At 44.5% G+C, this 20,481-nt stretch overlaps 3 protein-coding genes across 16 annotated transcripts; all 3 read left to right on the top strand.

The window, feature by feature from the left end:
• The first annotated feature begins 103 nt into the window (after positions 1-103).
• On the top strand, positions 104-2,387 carry ppiaa (peptidylprolyl isomerase Aa (cyclophilin A)). The gene is made up of 4 exons (XM_011615302.2): positions 104-263; positions 1,210-1,329; positions 1,401-1,573; positions 1,795-2,387. Exons 1-4 carry the CDS (start codon positions 195-197, stop codon positions 1,925-1,927), a joined length of 495 nt encoding a protein of 164 aa, XP_011613604.1. The 5' UTR covers positions 104-194; the 3' UTR covers positions 1,928-2,387.
• Positions 2,388-2,443: 56 nt separating this feature from the next.
• slc18a1 (solute carrier family 18 member A1) lies at positions 2,444-11,081 on the top strand. 6 transcript variants are annotated; one of them, XM_029829523.1, is made up of 21 exons: positions 2,444-3,454; positions 3,629-3,739; positions 4,744-4,894; positions 5,001-5,150; positions 6,129-6,306; positions 6,600-6,706; positions 7,010-7,254; positions 7,331-7,455; positions 7,583-7,641; positions 7,730-7,828; positions 8,524-8,616; positions 8,712-8,801; positions 8,873-8,916; positions 8,997-9,057; positions 9,138-9,233; positions 9,387-9,465; positions 9,554-9,605; positions 9,711-9,774; positions 9,870-9,989; positions 10,209-10,342; positions 10,482-11,081. In XM_029829523.1, exons 4-21 carry the CDS (start codon positions 5,120-5,122, stop codon positions 10,593-10,595), a joined length of 1,791 nt encoding a protein of 596 aa, XP_029685383.1. In that variant the 5' UTR covers positions 2,444-3,454; positions 3,629-3,739; positions 4,744-4,894; positions 5,001-5,119; the 3' UTR covers positions 10,596-11,081. The 6 variants fall into 6 exon arrangements, with proteins under 6 accessions (XP_029685383.1, XP_029685382.1, XP_029685385.1 ...); XM_029829522.1 differs by having other exon boundaries at positions 4,011-4,894; XM_029829525.1 differs by lacking the exons at positions 2,444-3,454; positions 3,629-3,739; positions 4,744-4,894 and having other exon boundaries at positions 5,016-5,152; positions 6,129-6,269.
• A 4,303-nt stretch (positions 11,082-15,384) lies between these two features.
• On the top strand, positions 15,385-19,675 carry tti2 (TELO2 interacting protein 2). 9 transcript variants are annotated; one of them, XM_029830186.1, is made up of 11 exons: positions 15,385-15,528; positions 16,088-16,556; positions 16,649-16,809; positions 16,914-16,971; positions 17,101-17,229; positions 17,887-17,979; positions 18,049-18,242; positions 18,319-18,462; positions 18,546-18,705; positions 18,818-18,905; positions 19,068-19,675. In XM_029830186.1, the coding sequence occupies exons 2-11, from the start codon at positions 16,089-16,091 to the stop codon at positions 19,502-19,504; spliced, it is 1,932 nt and encodes a 643-aa protein (XP_029686046.1). In that variant the 5' UTR covers positions 15,385-15,528; position 16,088; the 3' UTR covers positions 19,505-19,675. The 9 variants fall into 9 exon arrangements, with proteins under 9 accessions (XP_029686046.1, XP_029686045.1, XP_029686044.1 ...); XM_029830185.1 differs by having other exon boundaries at positions 18,815-18,905; XM_029830184.1 differs by having other exon boundaries at positions 18,803-18,905.
• Positions 19,676-20,481: the final 806 nt, after the last annotated feature.

Here is a 20,481-nt window from a genome sequence, read left to right as displayed (position 1 = left end):
AAGGCGGGATCAGCTGCATTTTGATTGGTTGATACAGCTGTCAGGTTTTTTTTTTGGCAGCTGTGATTAGCTGAATTTTACCGCCCACCGGCGTGTTATATAAAGTAAATCCGCTGCGGTCCCCCTTTTTCTGCTCTTGCGACCACCTTCGTTCCCTCGCCGGACGTCACTCTGCTCCAGTCCTGTCTGCTGCAATGGCGAATCCAAGAGTGTTCTTCGACATCGCCGCCAATGGCAAGCCAGTGGGCCGCATTGTGATGGAGGTAAACCTTTACCTGTAACGCAAAGTAAGCATGTCAGCCCCGGCATTGTTGGCCCACAGGCCCCGCGGCGGAGCCCGCCGCCCCTGATCCAGCGATTTTCCACCGTTTCCTTCATTCCGCAGCCTTCCTGTCGCGAGTCACTTCGTTTACGCGTCAAACTCAAGCGCCTAACGGTACCTCCGAAACCTCACATTCCTATAAAGAGCTTTGTAATGTACATGCAGTGGACTAGTTTGCGTTATAACAGCGGGTGAGCTGTGGCCTTTAAATGCAAGAGAAACCTCAATGGCCAAATAACGGCCCAGGCAGCCGTTAGCATAGCGGGTAATGCAAAGCTGCGCAGATAAAGAGCAGCCCGGCCTTTGTCACGCACACGTGAATCACCGCAGAGTCCCGCCTCTGTCACCAGATTCAGAAGGATGCGGGACCCAGCTGTCCTCGAGGCGTTCCCCTCTCGTGAGGATAACGTCGCCGGTTCCTCAGTGCTTTTCTGGAAAGTTCCACGGTGCTTGGGGGGCCATCAACCTTTAGCCTTTTGTGTCTCCCAGCAACAAGAACGTTATACAACACTCCAAAGCCTTAGCAAGCTAGCTGGTGCGTGGTTATTGTTATTATCACCATAAACTGGTGCGGGATTATTATTATTATATTATTTCCACATTATTGCAGCTGGTATTTGCGGCGAACCTCCGGCCTTTACATGCACGTTTGTGCGTGAGGTTTGGTGCTTGTTGTCGGGTTATTTCGGGTGTTAATGTTGTTCCTGTTGTGTCCTGGTTTGGAGATGAACGTTTGGTCAACTGCTCCTCTTTAGCACCCTGTAGATTTGAACTAGCTCAGATTTCTTCGGGTGCTGATCATGAAACCACTGAGTCTTTTTCCAGACTTGTGGTTAAGTATAACTCTATGGGGTCACAATTCTGACTGGATTGTTCTCTTTCTGCAGCTCCATGCGGATGTGGTTCCTAAAACTGCTGAGAACTTCCGGGCCCTCTGCACTGGTGAGAAGGGCTTCGGCTACAAAGGCTCCACCTTTCACCGCATCATTCCTCAGTTCATGTGCCAGGTGAGTCCAGCTCCATGTGTCCAGCTGCTGGCTCATTGGTGGATCTCTGATCTTGGTTGTCTTGACCCCAGGGAGGTGATTTTACCAACCACAATGGAACTGGTGGAAAATCCATCTATGGCAACAAGTTTGAAGATGAGAACTTCATCTTGAAGCATACGGGGCCAGGGATTCTGTCCATGGCCAACGCTGGCCCAAACACTAACGGGTCCCAGTTCTTCATCTGCACAGCCAAAACACAGTGGTAAGAACCTTCATAGAGAACCCGAAGGTTCTTTAGCCCAGATCAGTTGTGACTGAGGGAAACTTTCCCTGACCACATTCTTCATGTGACCATCAGTATGCGTGGCAGAGACCATCAGAAAACATTTGTAATGCAATAGTGGCAGCGCCATTGATCCCACCTTTGTGTAGTTTGTGTGACTTGTGTGTTGTTGGTCACTGACCTGCTGTGTGTCCTGGCAGGCTCGATGGGAAGCACGTGGTGTTTGGAAAGGTGGTGGAGGGGATGGAGCTGGTGGAGACCATGGACTCGTACGGTAGCCAGAGCGGCAAACCCAAGGCCAATGTCATCATCGCCGACTGTGGGCAGCTTTGAATGCTAAACCTCTTATTCTTGTCCAGTTGTGGCATCAGTGCCGCCATTCAACATTCCCTCTGATGGTGCACCACATGCCCCACCCCTTTTTTATTCATTTAATGATGTCATGTTGCTGCATCTGTGACCTGACAGAGTTTCTGTTTCAATTCTGAAAGCTTTTAAGGAGAAAAAATAAACGACATGACAAATAAAGTTTGGTCTACCATCATTCAGTTGATGAATGTTGAACTCCAAAAAATTAAATCCATTAATAAAGATGATTCCCTCAGAAGCTGGTGGACATGGTCATGGAGTGGATTCAAGAGGTTCCTCAGAGCTGCTGTTGATATCTTGACCAGCTGACTGGATCTGCGTCTCCTGACGCTGACTTCCTCATTTTCTTTTGGAGTTTTTAATAATTAATCTAATCAGACCTGATGATTTTATTGTGTGAATTATTAAAAACTCTTCAAACACATTTTGATCTTTTTTTTTATTTGAGCTTCAGGGTAAATTACATCACATACTTTTAAAAGAACAATGAAGAGCTCAAAGAGTTTAATTCTGTCACCTGGAGCTGCTGAAAGAGCAACGATCCTTGCGACTAAAACAGCAGGTTCTGGATCTGTGGGGCCGCAGCGCCGCCACGCGGTCATTCCTAACATCACAGGTCCAAGTGAGCTCAATCAGGCCCAATTTATCAGGATGAGACAAAGAACCCTGACAGTGGTTGAATGTAGTCAGACCAAACCCTGGCGTTGAATTCCAGGTCCGTGTTTTTAACTTCTGCAGCTGAAGAAAATGGGCCTAATTAATTATTTCACCTGGTTAGCTAAACTAACTACTAAACTAAACTACCGGCACTAACTAAAATTATCTTTTGAGCTGAACTGAAGGATTGAATTCACAGAAAACACGAAACACAGTTCATATAATCTTTGATACTGGTTATTTTTCATTAACACTTCCTGTCCAGAGGCTCCAGCCCAGTGATGTAGACACTGTCACCATATGTTGGACCAACACTGTCCTACATCTGTCTTACTGATTGGCCCATTCTGTCTAAAAACATGACATTTCTGCTTCATAATCCTCAACAAAGGCTAAAACTAGTCCTGACTTCCTGAGTCCTATGGACTCTGAGCTAACCTACGCTAACCCAGGCTAGTGGAAACAGTACACACAAGAACATAAGAGTTTCCGACATGTCCACCAACATGACTGCCACGGCGGTGATATAACCGTGATTGTTAACAACCTTTCAGAAGGAAGTTGAAATTACAGTTTATATCAGCTCGGTCAGCAGCTTGTCTCTGCCGTCCTCCTCTTCTTCCCAGAATGCCTTGTGTTCTGGCTCTGGTCATTGCGGGCTTGACAAACCCCCTGACCTTTGTTCTTTCCTCCTGACTCCGCCCGACTGATGGCACTGCAGGTCAGCCCGGTGTCACAGTCGCAGCGGCCGAGCTTTCTTCTGAGCTTGTTGAAGCCTCGAAGCAAACAAGCTTCCCCGTCTACTGGGATCCTCTGGCACCTCCTCCCAGTCAGGTAACGCACACAGCACAGGCCAGCAGCACAGTCGCCTGACCGCACACAGCTCGCCATTTCAAGGGCTGAAACACACCCACGTTTTAACTGTGTGAGCAGGGCATGCTGGGAGTCCAAGTTTATTTCCAGTCTCTCACCTTTGGTCCTGTTTGAACCATCTCTGTTGCTTTGCAGCTCAGATTCAGTTTGCCGATGTCTCTCGACTGGGGAAGACGGACGGCGCTGAGCTCTGTTACTGCAGCCCCCCGGCTGTGGAGGACCACAACAGTTACTTTACTTTTACAGGTCCATTTAGCCTCTCTGTCCCAGTAGAACAGTCCATTTATCCTCTCTGTCCCAGTATAACCATTAATTTACTCTCTGTGTCCCAGTAGAACAGTCCATCTATCCTCTCTATCCCAGTATTACCAGTAATTTACCATCTCTGTCACAGTATAACCAGTCCACCTATCCTCCCTGTCCCAGTATAACCAGTCTTCTTATAGTGTGTGTGTGTGTGTGTGTGTGTGTGTGTGTGTGTGTGTGTGTGTGGCTCACCTGCGTTACCTGAAGGCAGTCAGGTGTGGAACACGGTGGGGCTAAGCTGGCGCCAGTATTGGTCCTGCGCCGGGCCGCTCGCTCCATTTGGCCACTGTTCACTCGATCCTGATGATTTTTTATGAAAGGTCATCAGAAAATGACAAAATCAATCTAAATTAATTCCAAACAATTTGTTTGTTTTTAAAAACAAGCACGTGAGTAGTGTTTCATCAGTGAAACAAATCAGTTTAATATTCATCTCTCTGGTTACATCATGCTAACAGCTATCAGCTTTGTACTGATATCTCAATAAATAATCAGTCAACATTCATTCATTCATTGTCAGTAATATGCATAAAGTACTCAAAATACTTCCCCAAGTAATTTTAGATCTACTTCTAAAATGTCAATGTTCTGAGCTAATGCTGGCCAATGCTAGCATTGTACTGTGAGGGAAGTTACTGCTTCTACTGCTTCATTACTCTTGGTAATGTGCAGTTACTACAGTCGCTACTGTTGCTGTGTGTTGCTACAAATGCATCTGTAGTACAAACTACAACTGCACTTGTATGATTTTAACACTGTACTTGCTCATTTATTCACATTACTTCATTTTTTCAGCACTGCTACTCTCAAAGATACAATTTAGTTCTTGTTGCTGCTGAAGGTACTTCTGTAACTCACACTAGCAGTAAAATATTAGTGCTGCCAGTGTGGGTGCTTCCTCCGCTAGTCTTATACTGCTAACATTACTGTACTGTATGGAGTAGTAGTAAAAGTACTACCGTGAGCTCGGAGCTGTGCGGGAGTGTCTCTTTGGAAGATCTGATGGTGTTGGAGTCCAGTGCGAGTCCACTGACCAGAGACACACACAGGAAGCTGCGCCACGTCCACATCCTGCCCCAGCTGAGTGATCCTCTGGTGAGTAGTATTGGCTGCTGCTGCTGTACAGGTGAGTGTCCTGCTGAACTCAGGTGTGGTTGTTTTATACCTGTCTCCTCCCTCTGATCTGTCTCTGTACTCTTAGATGTTTGGATGCTGCGTTTGAAGCTCAACCGCATCAGGAACACCGCTGCCGCCGCCTTCGCTTCCTTCCTGGAGGCCTCAGGAGAGACAGGAGCTTTTGATACATGACACCACACAGAGATGAAAACACACCTGGGAAGCCAAGCCAGGGGTGTGTGTGTGCGTGCCTGTGCGACGCGTGCGCCCGCGTTTGCGGGCGTGTGCATGTGTCTGTGCATGCATATGTGTGTGTTGTACATACTACATATTAAATACCAAACTCCTCATTCAACTAGCAAAGTAAGGAGGTTAGAATCAGGTAAGCTCAGTGTTGGGGGTCAGGGGGTGGGGAATGGTTTATTTATATGTCAGGCAGATAGAAATATGAGTGTGTTTGTGTGTGTGTGTGTGTGTGTGTGTGTGTGTGTGTCTGTTCTTCCCTCAGACAAACGGATGTGGGTGTGTTTGCAGGTCATTAACAGTGATTAACAGTCAGTGGACGGTTTGATGATAGTAAATCTCAGCTCAGCTCTGAACAAACAGATCCAAAGTACTCATTCCGCTCACACACATCTGGGATCAGAGACCGGAACAAATCCAGGTGTGTTTGTCTGACAGACAGGTGACAAAACTCACCTGTTCACAGAAAAACACAAAAAAACACGAAAAACACTCACAGCTGCTCTGACAGGAAATAACACTTTGTTCATTAGATTATCGTAGTACTGTAGTATTGTAGTACTGTAGTATTGCAATATTACAGTATTACAATACTGCTGTTGTATTGTAGTACTGTAGTATTGTGTACTGCAGTATTGTGGTACTGCAGTTTTGTAATACTGTATAGTCTTATAGTTGTACTGTGGTAGATGATTATTTACTGTCATTTTCAAACAGGTCAAACATGATTTTAACACCCATGAAACACACGCACACATACAAACAGGGAAAACACAGTGTGTAAGCAATGTCAGCATCTGTTGTCCTTTTATTGAGGCCCTGGAACAACCTGGAGGCAGGAGACCTTATCATACACATCTCCAGACACACACACACACACACACAGGGGGGCGTGTGCGTACGTGTGTGTGTGTGTGTGTGTGTGTGTGTGAGAGAGAGACTCCATATTGTCTGTTTTTGTCATTATCAGAACAGAGAGGAAGCGTTCACCTCTTCCATCCTTCCTTCAGTCCTCCTCCCTCCTCTCCTCCATCCTTGGTTAGTCTGACTCGCTCCTCGGTGGCTGACAGAGGAAGAACGTTCTTTTCCAGCAGGAACACTGAGAGAGAGTGTGAGTGTGTGGTTAAAGGCTCTTCTTCTTACATCAGGTTAGTTTGATCACTGATTTGAATCATCTGTATTTTTACCATGTTTAAGGCAAATATATTTTCATGTGTTCAGGAGCGCTTTAGCTTTTATATTTTAATGTGCTTTTATATGTTTATTGGATTTTAAATTGTGATTTCAAACACACATTAATTTTGATGAATCCTGAAAGATCAATTTCAGTGTTTAAGATTTATTGTATTCAGATGATCTGTCAATCCAGAAGTGATCAATCAGATAAGATGCTGTTCATCCTCCACATTTAATAAGAAATAGAATGTGCGTTTGTGTTCAGAGGTTCAGAGATGGCATGGTTCCATAAGAGTCGAGGTTCTCCCAGACTCGTCCTGGTTGTGGTTTGTGTTGCTCTGCTGCTCGACAACATGCTGCTGACAGTGGTTGGTGAGTAAACACACACACAAACACACAGACACAGACACACACAGACACACACACACAAGCTGCAGGTTCTGCCTCGTGGTTTCAGTCTAGAGGAGTTTTTGTGCAGATAGTTTTCAGGTTCCATCTCTGTCCTCATAAACCATCATCAGCTCTGGTTTCCAGACAGAAACAACATTGTCACCAGTGAGGTCACCAAGACAACAAATCATCCTCCTCAGCCTTTAATGTGGCAGCTAGATGAATATACCTTCATGTTACCATGATCATTCTTCCCAGTCTCTTGATGGATCCTTCTCCCCCCAGTGCCCATCATCCCAACATTCCTGTACACTATTGACCATCCCAGTCCCAAAGCCCAGAATGTTCATCCCACCCCAACTCCCCGGGACATCTACACAGGCCCGTGGTCAGAGGAGACTCCTCACCTGGTGTCCCTGTTTGACAACACCACCTTCAGTGTGGAGAGCTGGATGGAAGCTTCTCCTTATCCCAAACCTGCAGCCTGGACTGGTCTGCCCACAGATCCAGTTAACTGGACTGACTCAGCAGTAAGTGGAGGATGATGCAAGCTTGCTACGACTGCTCAGTGACCACAGGTGATTGACTCCATCCCTCTCTCTGCAGAACTCCTCCTGTCTTCAGGACAGTTTGTTTCTGGAGGAGGAAAATGTTCGTGTTGGTTTCCTGTTTGCATCTAAAGCTCTGGTCCAGTTGCTTGTCAACCCCTTTGTTGGTCCTCTCACCAACAGGTACCAGCACCAAAAACTCACTTGTATTAAATTGTATTGTATCGGACCAACATATAGAAACACACAACCATTCACCCCTAATCCATGTGTTCGCACTGAGTGGCCCCACTTTTCTCCACATGTGTAGGGTTGGATATCACATCCCCATGTTTGCTGGATTTATCATCATGTTTGTCTCAACCATCAGTAAGTCTCTCTCACACACAGACTTACAGATCCTCAGTGTGACTGTTATATATAACATCTCATCAACTCTGTGTGTGTGTGTGTGTATGTGTCTGTGTGCCAGTGTTTGCATTTTCAGGGACATATGTGTTGCTGTTCTTTGCTCGCTCACTGCAGGGAATTGGCTCATCCTTCTCTTCTGTGGCAGGTTGATGATTAAACACACACACTCACACACATGTGCCAACACACATGCACAGTGTAGCGTGGAAATACCTCCACACCAAATAATCATGATCACTGTGAAGATTCAGGTTTTCTGATCAATTTTAGTGACATAATTGATGTAACAGAAACTACATTCAGGAGCCTTATCAGGAAGGAGATGGTGATGGTGGTGATGATGATGATGATGATGGTGGTGATGATGATGGTGGTGATGATGATGGTGGTGATGATGACGATTGTGATGATGATGATGATGATGATGATGACGATGATGATAAAGAGATGTGACAAATGAACATCAAGTGAAACAGGTGATAGTTTGTACCTCAGACAGACTGTCTGACTGTGGTCACTAGGAGGAGAACACACCAAAAGGCTTGTCGTTTTGACGTTTTGTCCACATGGAAGTGTCATTTCAGCAAACAGGACATGCTCATTAGTTAACCCAATCCCTAATGCCACCCTGGCCAGTCCGTGTGTGCATTATATTGACTTCGTCCTCAACGCACGTCATGAGACGGCACCGTGTTCACAGAAAATGTTTTAGAACAAATTTGGCCCCGTTTTCATAGAGATAAAACCTAAAATTTCCACGGCATCTCCAACAAATGGTGTGTGTGTGTGTGTGTGTGTGTGTGTGAGTGTGTGTGTGTGTGGATGCATGTCGATGTGTAGGTCTTGGTATGCTGGCCAGTGTGTACACAGATGATGAAGAGAGAGGCGTCGCCATGGGCATTGCACTGGGTGGACTGGCTATGGGAGTCCTGAGTGAGAACCCCCCACCAAACACACACACACACACACACACACACACACACACACATACACACTTGCTTATTTACGGAGTGTTTCCTGTGTTTCAGTCGGCGCTCCATTTGGTAGTGTGATGTATGAGTTTGTGGGAAAGAGCACCCCCTTCTTGATCTTGGCATTTCTCGCCGTGTTTGATGGAGGTTAGTGTGAGTGCTTGTTGCCTGTCACACCACGGACCCTCGCAGACCGCAATGATGTCTTCTTCTTTCAGCTTTACAGATGTGTATCTTGCAGCCTTCAAAGATCTCTCCTGGGGTGAGTGCAACAATGTTGTGGTTCTGCTGGTTCTGCTTTGGTCTAGTCTAGTGTGGAGACCTTCACTTCCTGTCTTCCAGAGTGTGGAGGGGACGCCACTACTAACACTGTTGAAGGACCCTTACATCCTCATCAGTGCTGGTGAGACACTGTCACATGATCGTGGCATTGGCCAGCCGAGGCACCACATCCTGACCTTCCGTCTTGCTGTTTGGCAACAGGTTGTCTTTGTTTTGCTAATATGGGCGTGGCCATCCTGGAGCCAACGCTGCCCATCTGGATGATGCAGACCATGTGCTCCTCCAAGTGGCAACTTGGTATTTTCCTCTTGCTTCTCTCCAGCATGTTCTCATTTCTCTGATGTAGAAAATACCTCAAACAGCCGATCACATGACAGGAGGAGGCATCTGATGATGGTATGAAACAAGGGTTTTCAGTGTTCTTTCTACTGAAGCTAGATTTCCCTGCAGGAATGGCCTTCCTCCCTGCCAGCGTCTCATACCTAATAGGAACCAACCTGTTTGGGCTTCTGGCGAACAAGATGGGACGGTCAGTGTGTGTGTGTGTGTGTGTGTGTGTGTGTGTGTGTGTGTGTGTGTGTGTGTGTGTGTGACTGATAAGTCTCTGTGTTTTTCAGGTGGCTCTGCTCCATGTTGGGAATGTTTATTGTTGGCATCAGTCTGTTGTGTGTGAGTACAGGATCCATCCTTCCATCCATTTAGACTATAATTGTATGTTCATATCCTTGTGTGTGTATGTGTGTGTCTGTGTCTGTGTCTGTGTGTGTTTTTCAGGTTCCTTTTGCTACAAGTATCTATGGTCTGATTGGACCAAACGGTGGACTCGGCTTTGCTATTGGTGTGTATAAATATCAAATTGGATCTCAACTTATTGGAAATACAGGCTGGATTTTTGAGTTAAAGATCAGTAACTGTGACACAACCAACCTTCAGGCATGGTTGACTCCTCCATGATGGCTATTATGGGATACCTGGTTGACATCCGCCATGCATCTGTCTATGGCAGCATCTACGCTATTGCTGATGTAGCATTGTGTATGGGTTTCGCTATAGGTAACACATTTACACACACTCTCTCACACATACATCCAGAGTATGTCAGTTGTTGATGAAAGGAAGATCAGCTGGTGACGTCTCCGTTAGCACCCTGCTGAAAGTGGTCAGAGCAACAGTCTCACTTGGAGTGTTATAATTACACATCTGTCAGCTTACACGCTGTGGGGGGACGGGAGGGGCCGCCACTTCATGATTTTTAACATTCTCATGTTGCAGGACCGTCCACAGGAGGTGCTCTGGTCCAGGTGGTCGGTTTCCCATCTCTCATGGTTTTTATTGGAGTGATCAACATCCTGTATGCTCCCCTCTGTGTCCTGTTGCGTAGCCCTGCTGTAAGAGAGGAAAAAATGGTGAGTCTGGTCACATGACCACTGACATGGCTGCATCCTGTTCTCCCGAAGAAAAATAAGCTGAGTTGTTCTCCAGTGTTTATAAAACAGCATTTTTTTAGATAGTAGATTGACTTTGTGTGTGTGTGTGTCTATGTAGGCAATCATTTCACAGGAGTGTGTGATGCATCAGAAGAAAAACTACAACACACAGAAGGAGAATCGAGAGTTTCCCCTGAGCGACTACAGTGAAGAAGATGAGACGGAGGAGTGACAAACATACACGCACACACTCACACTCACACACAAACACTCACACAGGTGACCCCCTGGTTTTGATCTTTAAGCTGCCCCATTACCTTTGGTCTTCAACTTGTCTATGTTGTGATGTTACATTGTTTCCTTGTCAATCAGATCCTATTGTAATCTGAATAAACAGCACTATGCAAAGGGTTCAATTTAATCGTAGATTCTTTAAAAAAAATCTGACCTGAGTTATTGCAAGATTACACTCTTGGATACATTTATAACATAAACAGACATCACCAATAGTGTTTCTGCTTTGAATTAGGTAAAATTTTGGCAGATTTGAGATTTATGAGAAATTTAATAAATCTGAGAATTAATTTATACTTCATAAACATTTTTGTTTCCCCAAAACACTAAATAAAAAAAATGTGTTTGTGCTCCATTTGACAATTGTAATGTTGAGCTATGTCTGACCTCTGACTTGTTTCCATTAAAAGCTGTTGCAACCATGGCAAATCTGCATGTGTCCGGCGGACAAGGAACAAGAGGAATGACTTTATGCATGTTCAGATGTGTACATGTGTGTCTTATCTGCCATTTAATTTCCTGTTCTTTCATTTGTTAAACCCAACACAAAAATGACATCAGCTGGAAAAGTAAACAGGAAGTGATGAAAAGCTTGATATGGCCTCAAACACCAACATTAGCATCGGCTGGAAAAGAAGACATCACACAAAAATTATTATCCACCAGAACAACAATATTAATGAGTTCAGACTAGAATGACAACATTTAACTCAATGGTTGAGGTATTTTCTCCTCACAAGCCCCCACAAGCATAGGAGGATGACAGATGCGTGTGAGACAGCGTCAGGACGTGTTTGTCCCCTGACAGACACACACACACACACACACACACACAAATGTGGCTTCAACCATTTACAACTGCTTTGCAATATCAATCAATTAATCAATCAATCTTTATTTATATAGCATCTGTTACAATCAAAATTGTTTCTAGGCGCTTTACAGAATTCCAGGGCCTGACCCCCAACAAGCAACATTATATTTATTAAAACTCACCTTTAACAGGAAAAACCTTGAGCAGGACCAGGCTCATATAGGGGGACCATTCTGCTGGTGGCTGGCTGGGTAGAGAGAGAGGAGAAGAGGGAGGAGAAGGGGGAGGACAGGTAGAGGAGAGAATCAGGGAAATACATTAATTATAAGAGTTGAGTGGGTCAGCAGGGTCGGAGGTCAGCAGGTCAGCATACAGCTATGAAGGCAGCGATACCTGTAGGTGAATACAGGAGGGGGGGCAGAAAAGCTACACAAGAAATAACATCACTAGTCTACTCCTCCAAGTAGGATGGAGCTAGGCCTCTGAGGACCTTGTAGGTCAGGAGAAGAATTTTAAAAATTATTCTAAATTTAATGGGCAGCCAATGAAGAGACACCAAGGATATGGGAGGATACAGGATTTATGTGTTTTCTTTTGTCAATACCTGTCAGAATTTTAGATGCAGCATTCTGGATCACCTGGAGGCTTCTTAAAGAGTTGTTTGGACACCCTGACAATAAAGAATTACAATAATCCAGCCTGGAAGTGACAAATGCATGGACTAACTTTTCAGCATCATGCCGCATCAGTATTTTCCTGATCTTTGCGATGTTTCTCAGGTGAAAAAAGGCACTTCTAGAGACTATTTTAATGTGTGAGTTGAAGGACAGAGAGACTAGATGCTAGGGAGATACCATCTAGAGTGATCGTGTGATCTAACCTATCCCCGAGAGGTTCAGGACCAAACACCATGACCTCATTTTTTCCTGAGTTAAGGAGAAGGAAATTTGAAGACATCCAAGACGTTATGTCTTTAAGACAGGTCTGAAGCTTCACTAACTGCTCTGTCTCCTCTGGTTTCATGAATAGATAAAGCTGAGTGTCATCAGCATAACAATGAAAATGTATCCCATGCTGCTGAATAATGTTTCCTAAGGGAAGCATGAACAAGGTGAAAAGGATTGGTCCAAGTAAAGCACCTTGTGGAACTCCATGGCTAACCCTACTGTATGAAGAGGGAACGCCATGGACATGAGCAAACTGGTATCTATCTGATAAATATGATCTAAACCAGTCTAGTGCTATCCCTTTAATCTCAATCATATGTTCCAGTCTCTGTAATATGATGCTGTGATCAACTGTATCAAAAGCAGCACTGAGGTCCAGCAGAACCAGCATAGAAACCAGTCCATGATCTGAAGCTATAAGAAGATCAATAGTAACTTTAATAAGTGCTTTTTCTGTCCTGTGGTGAGCTCTTAGCCCTGACTGAAACATCTCAAACAGGCTGTTTCTCTGCAGGTGCTCCAGTAACTGAGTCACCACCACCTTCTCAAGAATTTTAGTGATAAAAGGAAGGTTGGATATCAGCTATAGTTTGCTAACACATCAGGGTCCAGTGATGGTTTTTTCAGCAACGGTTTAATCACTGCCACCTTGTAGGACCGGGGTACATAACCACTAAAGAAAGAATGATCTGGTCCAGGATAGAACTGCCTATCATTGGTAAAACATCCTTCAACAGGTGTGTTGGGATGGGATCTAAAAGACGCATGGTGGACTTGGATTTCTGAATTAGCGAAGAAAAATATACAGGGGTGAAGGAGTTTAAGGGCTCATTAGAGACCCTGTATGTTCCCACAGTCAGCACATCTGGTGATGGTCCAGTTGTTGGGATGGCCTGGTTAGCGTTTTCTCTGATAGCTAGAACTTTATCAGTGAAGAAGCTCATGAAGTCTTCACCACTAAGGGAAGAAGGGATACGTGGATCTAAAACACTGTGATTCTTGGTTAATTTGGCCACAGTGCTGAAAAGAAATCTGGGGTTATTCTTGTTTCTTCAATTAAAGAAGAAAAATAAGCCGTTCTAGCCTTATGGAGGGCCTTTTTGTAAACTACCAGACAGTCTTTCCAGGCTAAATGGTAGCTGTCTATTTTACAAGAATACCACTTCCTTTCTAGTCTTCGACTTTCTGCTTGAGGGTCCTAATATGTGAATTATACCAGGGGGCACACCTCCTTTAATTTACTATTTTCTTTTTCAGGGGGGCAACAGAATCAAGCGTGATTCTCAGTGAGGCTGCTGCACCTTCAGCAATAGAGTCAACCTCTGCAGGGCTAAGATTATCATGATTGATCCCTGGAGAAGCACACAGTGGTCCTGGGATTAGCTCAGGGATAACTTCCTTAAATTTAGCAACAGCATTATCTGAAAGACATCTGCTATAGTAAGACTGTGTTTTGAACATAGAAGAATCCTTAATCCTAAATGTAAAAATGATCAAAGAATGATCTGTCAGGAGTGGGTTCTGAGGGAACACTGACACATGTTCTACCTCAACACCATAAGTCAGAACTAGATCAAGGGTGTGGTTGAAACTATGAGTTGGTTGGTTTATCTGTTGAAGGAAACCAACTGACTCAAGTAATGAAATTAAGCCATTTCAAAAGCTGTCATTTATAACGTCTGCATGGATGGTAAAGTCTCCAATAATAATGACTTTATCTGTTCTGAGGACCAAGTCAGATAAGAAGTCAAGAGAACTCAGATAGGAACTCTGAATGTGGTCCAGCAGAGGGCCGATATACAACTACAAACAAAAATGGCTTTTCTGTCCTCCAGTTCAGATGGGTGATGCCAAGAGTCAGGCTTTCAAATGAACTGGAGTCATGTTTGGGTCTAGGATTAATTAATAACTTGGAGTGATAGATTGCTGCCACTCCTCCTCCTCGACCAGTAACACGTGGAATATGATAGATAAGATGGGTAGGAGTAGATTCGTTTAAGCTAACATACTCCTCCTCCTGAAGCCAGGTCTCAGTAAGACAAAATAAATCAATGTGATGATCTGCTATCAGGTCATGCACTAACAGGGATTTACACAAAAGAGTTCTAATATTTAATAATGCACATTTAATTGTGCTGTTAGTTTCTTCTATTTGTGCTTTGGTATTAATTTTAATAAGATTATGGTGATTGACCACTCCATTACTCTGTGCTTGGTGAACTTTTAACCGTGGAACCGTGGAGAGACTACCTCTATAGTATTAAATATGTTATTGTTGGTGGATGAGGGTTCTATGGAAGCAGCTGTGTAAGACTACAACTCTGCATTCTGGTCTGGACCCTGGTATGTCAGGTCACTTTGGGTCTACTTAATTTGGCCAAGTTACTAGAAATGAGAGAAGCACCATCCCGGGTGGGATGGACACCGTGTCTCCTAATCATACCAGGTTTTCCCCTAAAACTGTTCGAATCGTCTACAAAGGACACCTGGTTTTCGGGGCACCACCGTGACAGCCAGCGACGAAGCAACGACATACGACTAAACATTTCATCGCTGGCCAGAATGGGGAGGGGAGCAGAGAATGCTACGGAGTCCGACATTGTTTTTGCGTAATTGCACAATATGAATACATACGTGTGTGAGTGGTTACTGAGGGGAGAATATTAAAAGTCAATGACAAAATTCATCTTTTTTTCTTTGATTGCTTGTGATTCAAAGATGGTTTTGTAACTTTTTGTACAGAATCGTCTACGTCAATAACACACAAATGCGCATACCTTGAAACACTGACGTGAAGTAGGGAGCTATTTTTCAGATGCGCCTTGCTGTGATGTTGGCTAACTGTTGTTTGTTTGGACTAATATAATTTCATGATTGCAATAAAAAATACAGCTTCATTTCTCCAACTTGATTAATGCGATTATTTCCCGGAACCTTTGTTATAGAGCTTGTACCAAGTCGGACATATTTATCTGAACAAAGCCGTTGCGGTGAAAACGCCTGGCTGCTTCGCGGCCTCCGCCTGCCGAGAATTAATATCTGTCAAATGGGATCGATTGCTTTTATCGACGAAAAAGCTGACTGTGACGTGTTGACGCTGCTGATCTCAGGTCACTGTGCAGAACAATTTACGAAGTGACTTTTTTTTCTTTTCGTGACCCAACGCTGATCTCCGGAAAAATATCGTAATTGTTACTATAGAAATCATGTCGATTTGATCTGTAGTCATTAACTTTGTAAATAAATGTAGAAATGTAGGAGATGAGCTACCTTATCTTATTATTTCTTTATTGTGCTAATTTCACTGTCGCACTGACTGGCCTAGCGTTTCCGGTTGTCTTGGCCAGTCCATGCCCGCCCCCTCCGCGGAGAGTTGATGAGATCAATATATAAACTTCAAAGAGCCGAAACCATGTAAAAAACCAATGGACAAAAGGAAATGATGCATCCCTAAAGAGCAATATCATGATATATGAAACTCTCATTGTCTTGTCATGGAGCTCTTTGAAGACACTTGTGCTGCTGTGATTCTCTTGGACTAACATTTGTTTTATGAAAAGACAAATCTTAAAATGACCTGAATAAGTTATTAAAAAACTATTGTCTTCATGTTAACATCTGACAGCTAACATGTTCTTCCTCCTCTTCTCCTCTATACCTCCTTCTCAGGATGGGCCTGTCCTCCTTATTTGATGACCTTCAGCTCTCCTCCTCCTCAGAAACCCCCCTTTCCTCTCAGACTCTCCCTCCAATCACGGAATTTCTGGCTGAGCTGCAGAAGAAACTGCTTAATATGTTGTCATACTCTGAAACGCTCCATCTGATTGGTCATGTGGCGAATCTTTTCCAAACCGCTGATCCTGATTGGTTGTTCAGTCCAAGTAGTGGGTTAGCAGAACTTCAGGTCGAGTACAACGCTGTGGTAAAGGCTCTGGTAAGAGTTGCTGCTCTACCGCTCTGTGAGGATGACTATGGCTCGTTACCTGCTGCCACCTATCAGAGTATTCCATATCAAGCTGTCACAGTATGCTCCGCTCTCACAGCACTACTGGAAACTCTGGGAAACAGGGGTGTTCAGACTGGCATTCCACTGACCATAGCTCCCTCTGTGTTAGTGTTTGCTGTCACACACTTTCAGGTGAGAGTGAATCCAGAATTCTTTCACATTAAAAGCTTCACTTCAACCCCAATACTTTTATTATGAAGCCTTACCTGAGATGTTTTCCTCAGGATCAGCCTTGGACCAACTCTGTCTCCAGAGCTGCAGCCAGAAACCTGCAGGAGGTGCTCCTCAGGGCAGGGGGCTGGAGAGATTCTGGCCACCTCCTGACAGGGGAAAACAATGGAGTTCTAGGAAAAATCCTGGACATCCTGCAACCTCAAATGACCCAGTTAGTTTGTGCTTCTGCAATGAATTGCCCCATCTGTGGGAATGGAAATCATATCTCCTCCCTGAATGTTCTGTTATAAAAGTGTTTGTGTTTGTGTGTTTTAGAACCATGTGGCAGCGGTGTGAAGCAGTGAAGTTTGTTTATGTTTGGATTGTGCTGCAGGTTTGACTCATTTGTCATTTACAGATGATGCCATTCTTTAAATATTGGAATCATAACAACAGTTCCTTCTTAATGTGTGTGTGTGTGTGTGTGTGTGTGTTGGGGTGGGGTGGGGTGGGGTGTGTTCAGGTTACTCAACCCTTTCTTTCCCCTCTCTTGCCCCGCCTCCTTCCTGCCTCACTTCTTCTCACCGACCACTACAAACCAGAGAACTGCATTCTGGGAGTTCGCTGTCTTCACCACATAGTGCTCAACACAGTGAGATTTGAGATTCAATACTACATTGCCATGGCAACACAGTTGAATTTCAGTGGGCCTCACAAATGCACAAAAACATTCTAAGGCAGTCAAATCTAGAACACTTAAAGAACTGCTGAGCAGCATCTAAATAATAAATAAATAAAAGTATTGGCTGTAAAGACAGACAATTTGTGGGATTGCCCAGTCTACCAGAGATGATCTTTGGTTCATCAGCTCTGCTAATTAAACCAACAACTGTGTCATCAGTCTAGCTGGAAGACTCAGCTGAATTATAGTCCATCCTGGTCCTGGCACCTGGATTCTGAAGATGTGGCTGCCTTATCAACAGAGCTGCTGGCTCAGCACACAACCTGCTGTTTCTTGACTGATTCTGGACATTGTCAGTATGACAGATTACCATCTGGTACAAGTGCACAGCCGTTCAGACATTAGAGGTTGGGTTTATATGTTTCTGGTTGGGGCGGCTGCTCTGCAGTTTTTCCTGTGCAACCACTTTCAAACTTTGGTCTCTGGTTCATAACAGGTGTAACCCTAACCTGAAATCCAGAGCAGATCTGACCCCTGTGGCATAGAAACGTGAACACTTAATAAAATAATATCGTTGATCTGTGTGTGTGCGTGCGTGCATGTGTGTGTGTGTGCGTCTGTGTATAGCCTGCTGCAGAGCTTCGTCAGTGGAACACAGCAGAGGTTGTGTATGAGGCCTTGTTCAAACACCTTTACACCACAGATGCTGCTGTCATACAGGTAAGATACATTACGTCACCTGATGACTTGTCAATTATTGTACAGTAAACAGGAAGTGTGTGTATGCAGCCCATCCTCTGGTGTCTCTTGGACCTGTTACTGGTTTTAGAGAAGCCCCCCTGCACACCCAACCCTTCTTCCTCCCCCAGGAAGCCCTGCCGGCATGACGATGTGCTGCGTCTGATGCTGACCAACATGGAGGCAGAACACAAGGTGGCGCTGCGGCGTGTGTATGCCTCTGCCCTGCCTCTGTATGTCGACAGGTGGGTGGATTTTACTGCGGGTACATCGGGAGGATGGAGTTTGTGTCAGAGAGGGTTTAGAGTGTCTTTTTTGTAGGATGGGTGTGGCCATCTGCAGACATATGCGGCGACTAGACAGGGTGGTTCTGGGATACCTGGAGGTCAGAGATCCATCCGAGGAGAGGAGCCGACTGAAGGTTCTGCGCGCTCTTCAGAACATGATCAGATTTGCCTGGCCTCGGTGAGGAGGGGCAAACACTGCGGAGGGAGTGTCCCGCTGCTGCGTTGCACCTGTATGAGGATGGTGTTCTATCTTTCATACAGGATGACGTCTCGTGCTGATGTGGTGTTGCGAAGCTTGTTAAAGTTTCTGCTGGACGTGTCTTCTGACTCTGACCTTGATGATTCACTAAAACAGAGGCTGATGAGTGAAGCTACTCTCTGCATCACGCTGATGGACTGCTGTTGTCATGGAAACCTGCAGGTGAGTTCATCTGGTGCAACAATTTTCATCATGATTTTTTTGATGTTGCCATTTTAACTTAGATTTAAAAGATTTCTGATTCTGAGTCTGTCATCAGTCTCTTCTTCAGCAGGTTGAAGGTAGCAGTTGTAGTTCTGATGTCCTCCGTTGCCTAGCAACAGTAACTGGGCCCATCCGTGAGAGCAGAGCTGCTGTTTCCTGTAAGTCAGACTGAGAAGAGAAACAGGAATTTTCTACAGTTTGGTTCAGAAACAAATGTCTCATTAAAGGAACCAACATGTTGTCTTTGCTTCCATCTTCTTGTGTTCTACTAAACGTTGTGGTTGCTGAAACATGAAAACTCTTTGCTGCTTTAAGAGAAGATGAGGACACTAACACCAACAGTTTTACTGGTGGATGTTGTGTTAGCTCCACCACCTCAGAGAAGAGGAGCGCTGATAGAGCTGTGGGACCCAAAGATGGCGCTGTCTTCCAGATGACCTTCAGTCTCGGTCCTTCATCACCTCTACAAGCAGACCACCCAGTCCTCATTGAAATGAGGAACTCATCCAGGAAGCACATCAGTTCTATCTGCAGCTGCACCTGGGAAGAGAAATACAGTAAAGCATCAAAAACCAAGAAGCCAAATCAGTGTTGGTTTAATGCAGAGGTCCCCAAACTATGGGCCGCCTCCACATTTGGCCTGGCCCCTGAACAATACCAGAGATGCATTTTGATTATTTTTTTCTTCATATATGTGTATTCGTATTTGACCTTTTTAAACCTTTCACTGATGGAGAGCTTGTCAAGAAATGTATGAATGCTGTTGCGGAAGAAGAGGTATATTTAATGCCGTGAGTGTCAGAAAGTACAGTCACCTGATGCATTGAAGAAATCGGGTCTAATGTATATGCCCAGCTGCAGCAGAAGACAAAAGAATTTTGACTTTTTTTCATTAGCACTGGAAGAGAGCATAGATGTGCAGGACACAGCGTGGCACAACTAGTGCTATTTATTTCCTGACTTTTTTCTGTGAAGAACCCAGAGAGGGTTATTTGGTAATTATTTATTTAATAAATAGTGCTATTTGTTTCCTGGCATTTTTTCTATGAAGAACCCAAAAGGGTTATTTGGTTGTGTGTGGCTGTCTGTAAAACAATACATTTTTCCGTTTAGGCATCCCTATGATCGTCACACTTTTTCTGTTACAAACTGACCACAGTCTCTCTGATGGGGGACTGTGGTCACAGGTAAAAGATTGGGGAACTCTGATTTAATGTTTTAGTTCTGATTTGATTTTGAAATCAGACATGACATAAGAGCTGAATTAATACTTTTTATACTATTTAAACCTCACACTCACACCGCATGCTCACACACCTGGAGGAGCCAAGGCAAAATTCCAGATAACTCTACCTCCTGGGAGGAGCTACCACCATACTCTTTAGCCTTGGTTCCTACAGCTTGAGGAAGACATGAGCACTGTCAACGACATCCCTGCTGACTGGAGCAATGCCATCTGACAACTTGGATGACTGCCATCATCACCACCACCATCATGATCATCATCATCGCCACCGTCATCATCACCACCATCATTACCAACACCATCATCATCATCACCACCACTACCATCTTCATCATTATCACCACCATCATCATCACCACCACCACCGTCATCATCATCACCATCATCATCACCTTCATCATCATCACCATCATCCTCATTATCAAGACCATCCTAATCATGATTATACATGATTAACATAATTGTCACATGATGATCATGACATTCGT

The sequence above is a fragment of the Takifugu rubripes genome, chromosome 21 (genome assembly GCF_901000725.2).
Source record: "Takifugu rubripes chromosome 21, fTakRub1.2, whole genome shotgun sequence".
Taxonomy (NCBI): Eukaryota; Metazoa; Chordata; class Actinopteri; order Tetraodontiformes; family Tetraodontidae; genus Takifugu; species Takifugu rubripes.
Note: the sequence above shows the minus strand (reverse complement) of the source record. Positions and strands in the feature narration are given on the sequence as shown.

Excerpts from the sequence above, each read along its gene's own strand:
- ppiaa (XM_011615302.2), top strand. The coding sequence starts at position 195 with ATGGCGAATCCAAGAGTGTTCTTCGACATCGCCGCCAATGGCAAGCCA. Across the intron at positions 1,330-1,400 it reads TTCCTCAGTTCATGTGCCAG|GGAGGTGATTTTACCAACCA; the intron begins GTGAGTCCAGCT and ends TCTTGACCCCAG. Across the intron at positions 1,574-1,794 it reads TGCACAGCCAAAACACAGTG|GCTCGATGGGAAGCACGTGG; the intron begins GTAAGAACCTTC and ends GTGTCCTGGCAG.
- slc18a1 (XM_029829521.1), top strand. The coding sequence starts at position 5,486 with ATGATAGTAAATCTCAGCTCAGCTCTGAACAAACAGATCCAAAGTACT. Across the intron at positions 6,307-6,599 it reads GGCTCTTCTTCTTACATCAG|AGGTTCAGAGATGGCATGGT; the intron begins GTTAGTTTGATC and ends GTTTGTGTTCAG. Across the intron at positions 10,343-10,481 it reads CTGTAAGAGAGGAAAAAATG|GCAATCATTTCACAGGAGTG; the intron begins GTGAGTCTGGTC and ends GTGTCTATGTAG.
- tti2 (XM_029830184.1), top strand. The coding sequence starts at position 16,089 with ATGGGCCTGTCCTCCTTATTTGATGACCTTCAGCTCTCCTCCTCCTCA. Across the intron at positions 18,243-18,318 it reads CTGCCTCTGTATGTCGACAG|GATGGGTGTGGCCATCTGCA; the intron begins GTGGGTGGATTT and ends TCTTTTTTGTAG. Across the intron at positions 18,463-18,545 it reads ATCAGATTTGCCTGGCCTCG|GATGACGTCTCGTGCTGATG; the intron begins GTGAGGAGGGGC and ends TCTTTCATACAG.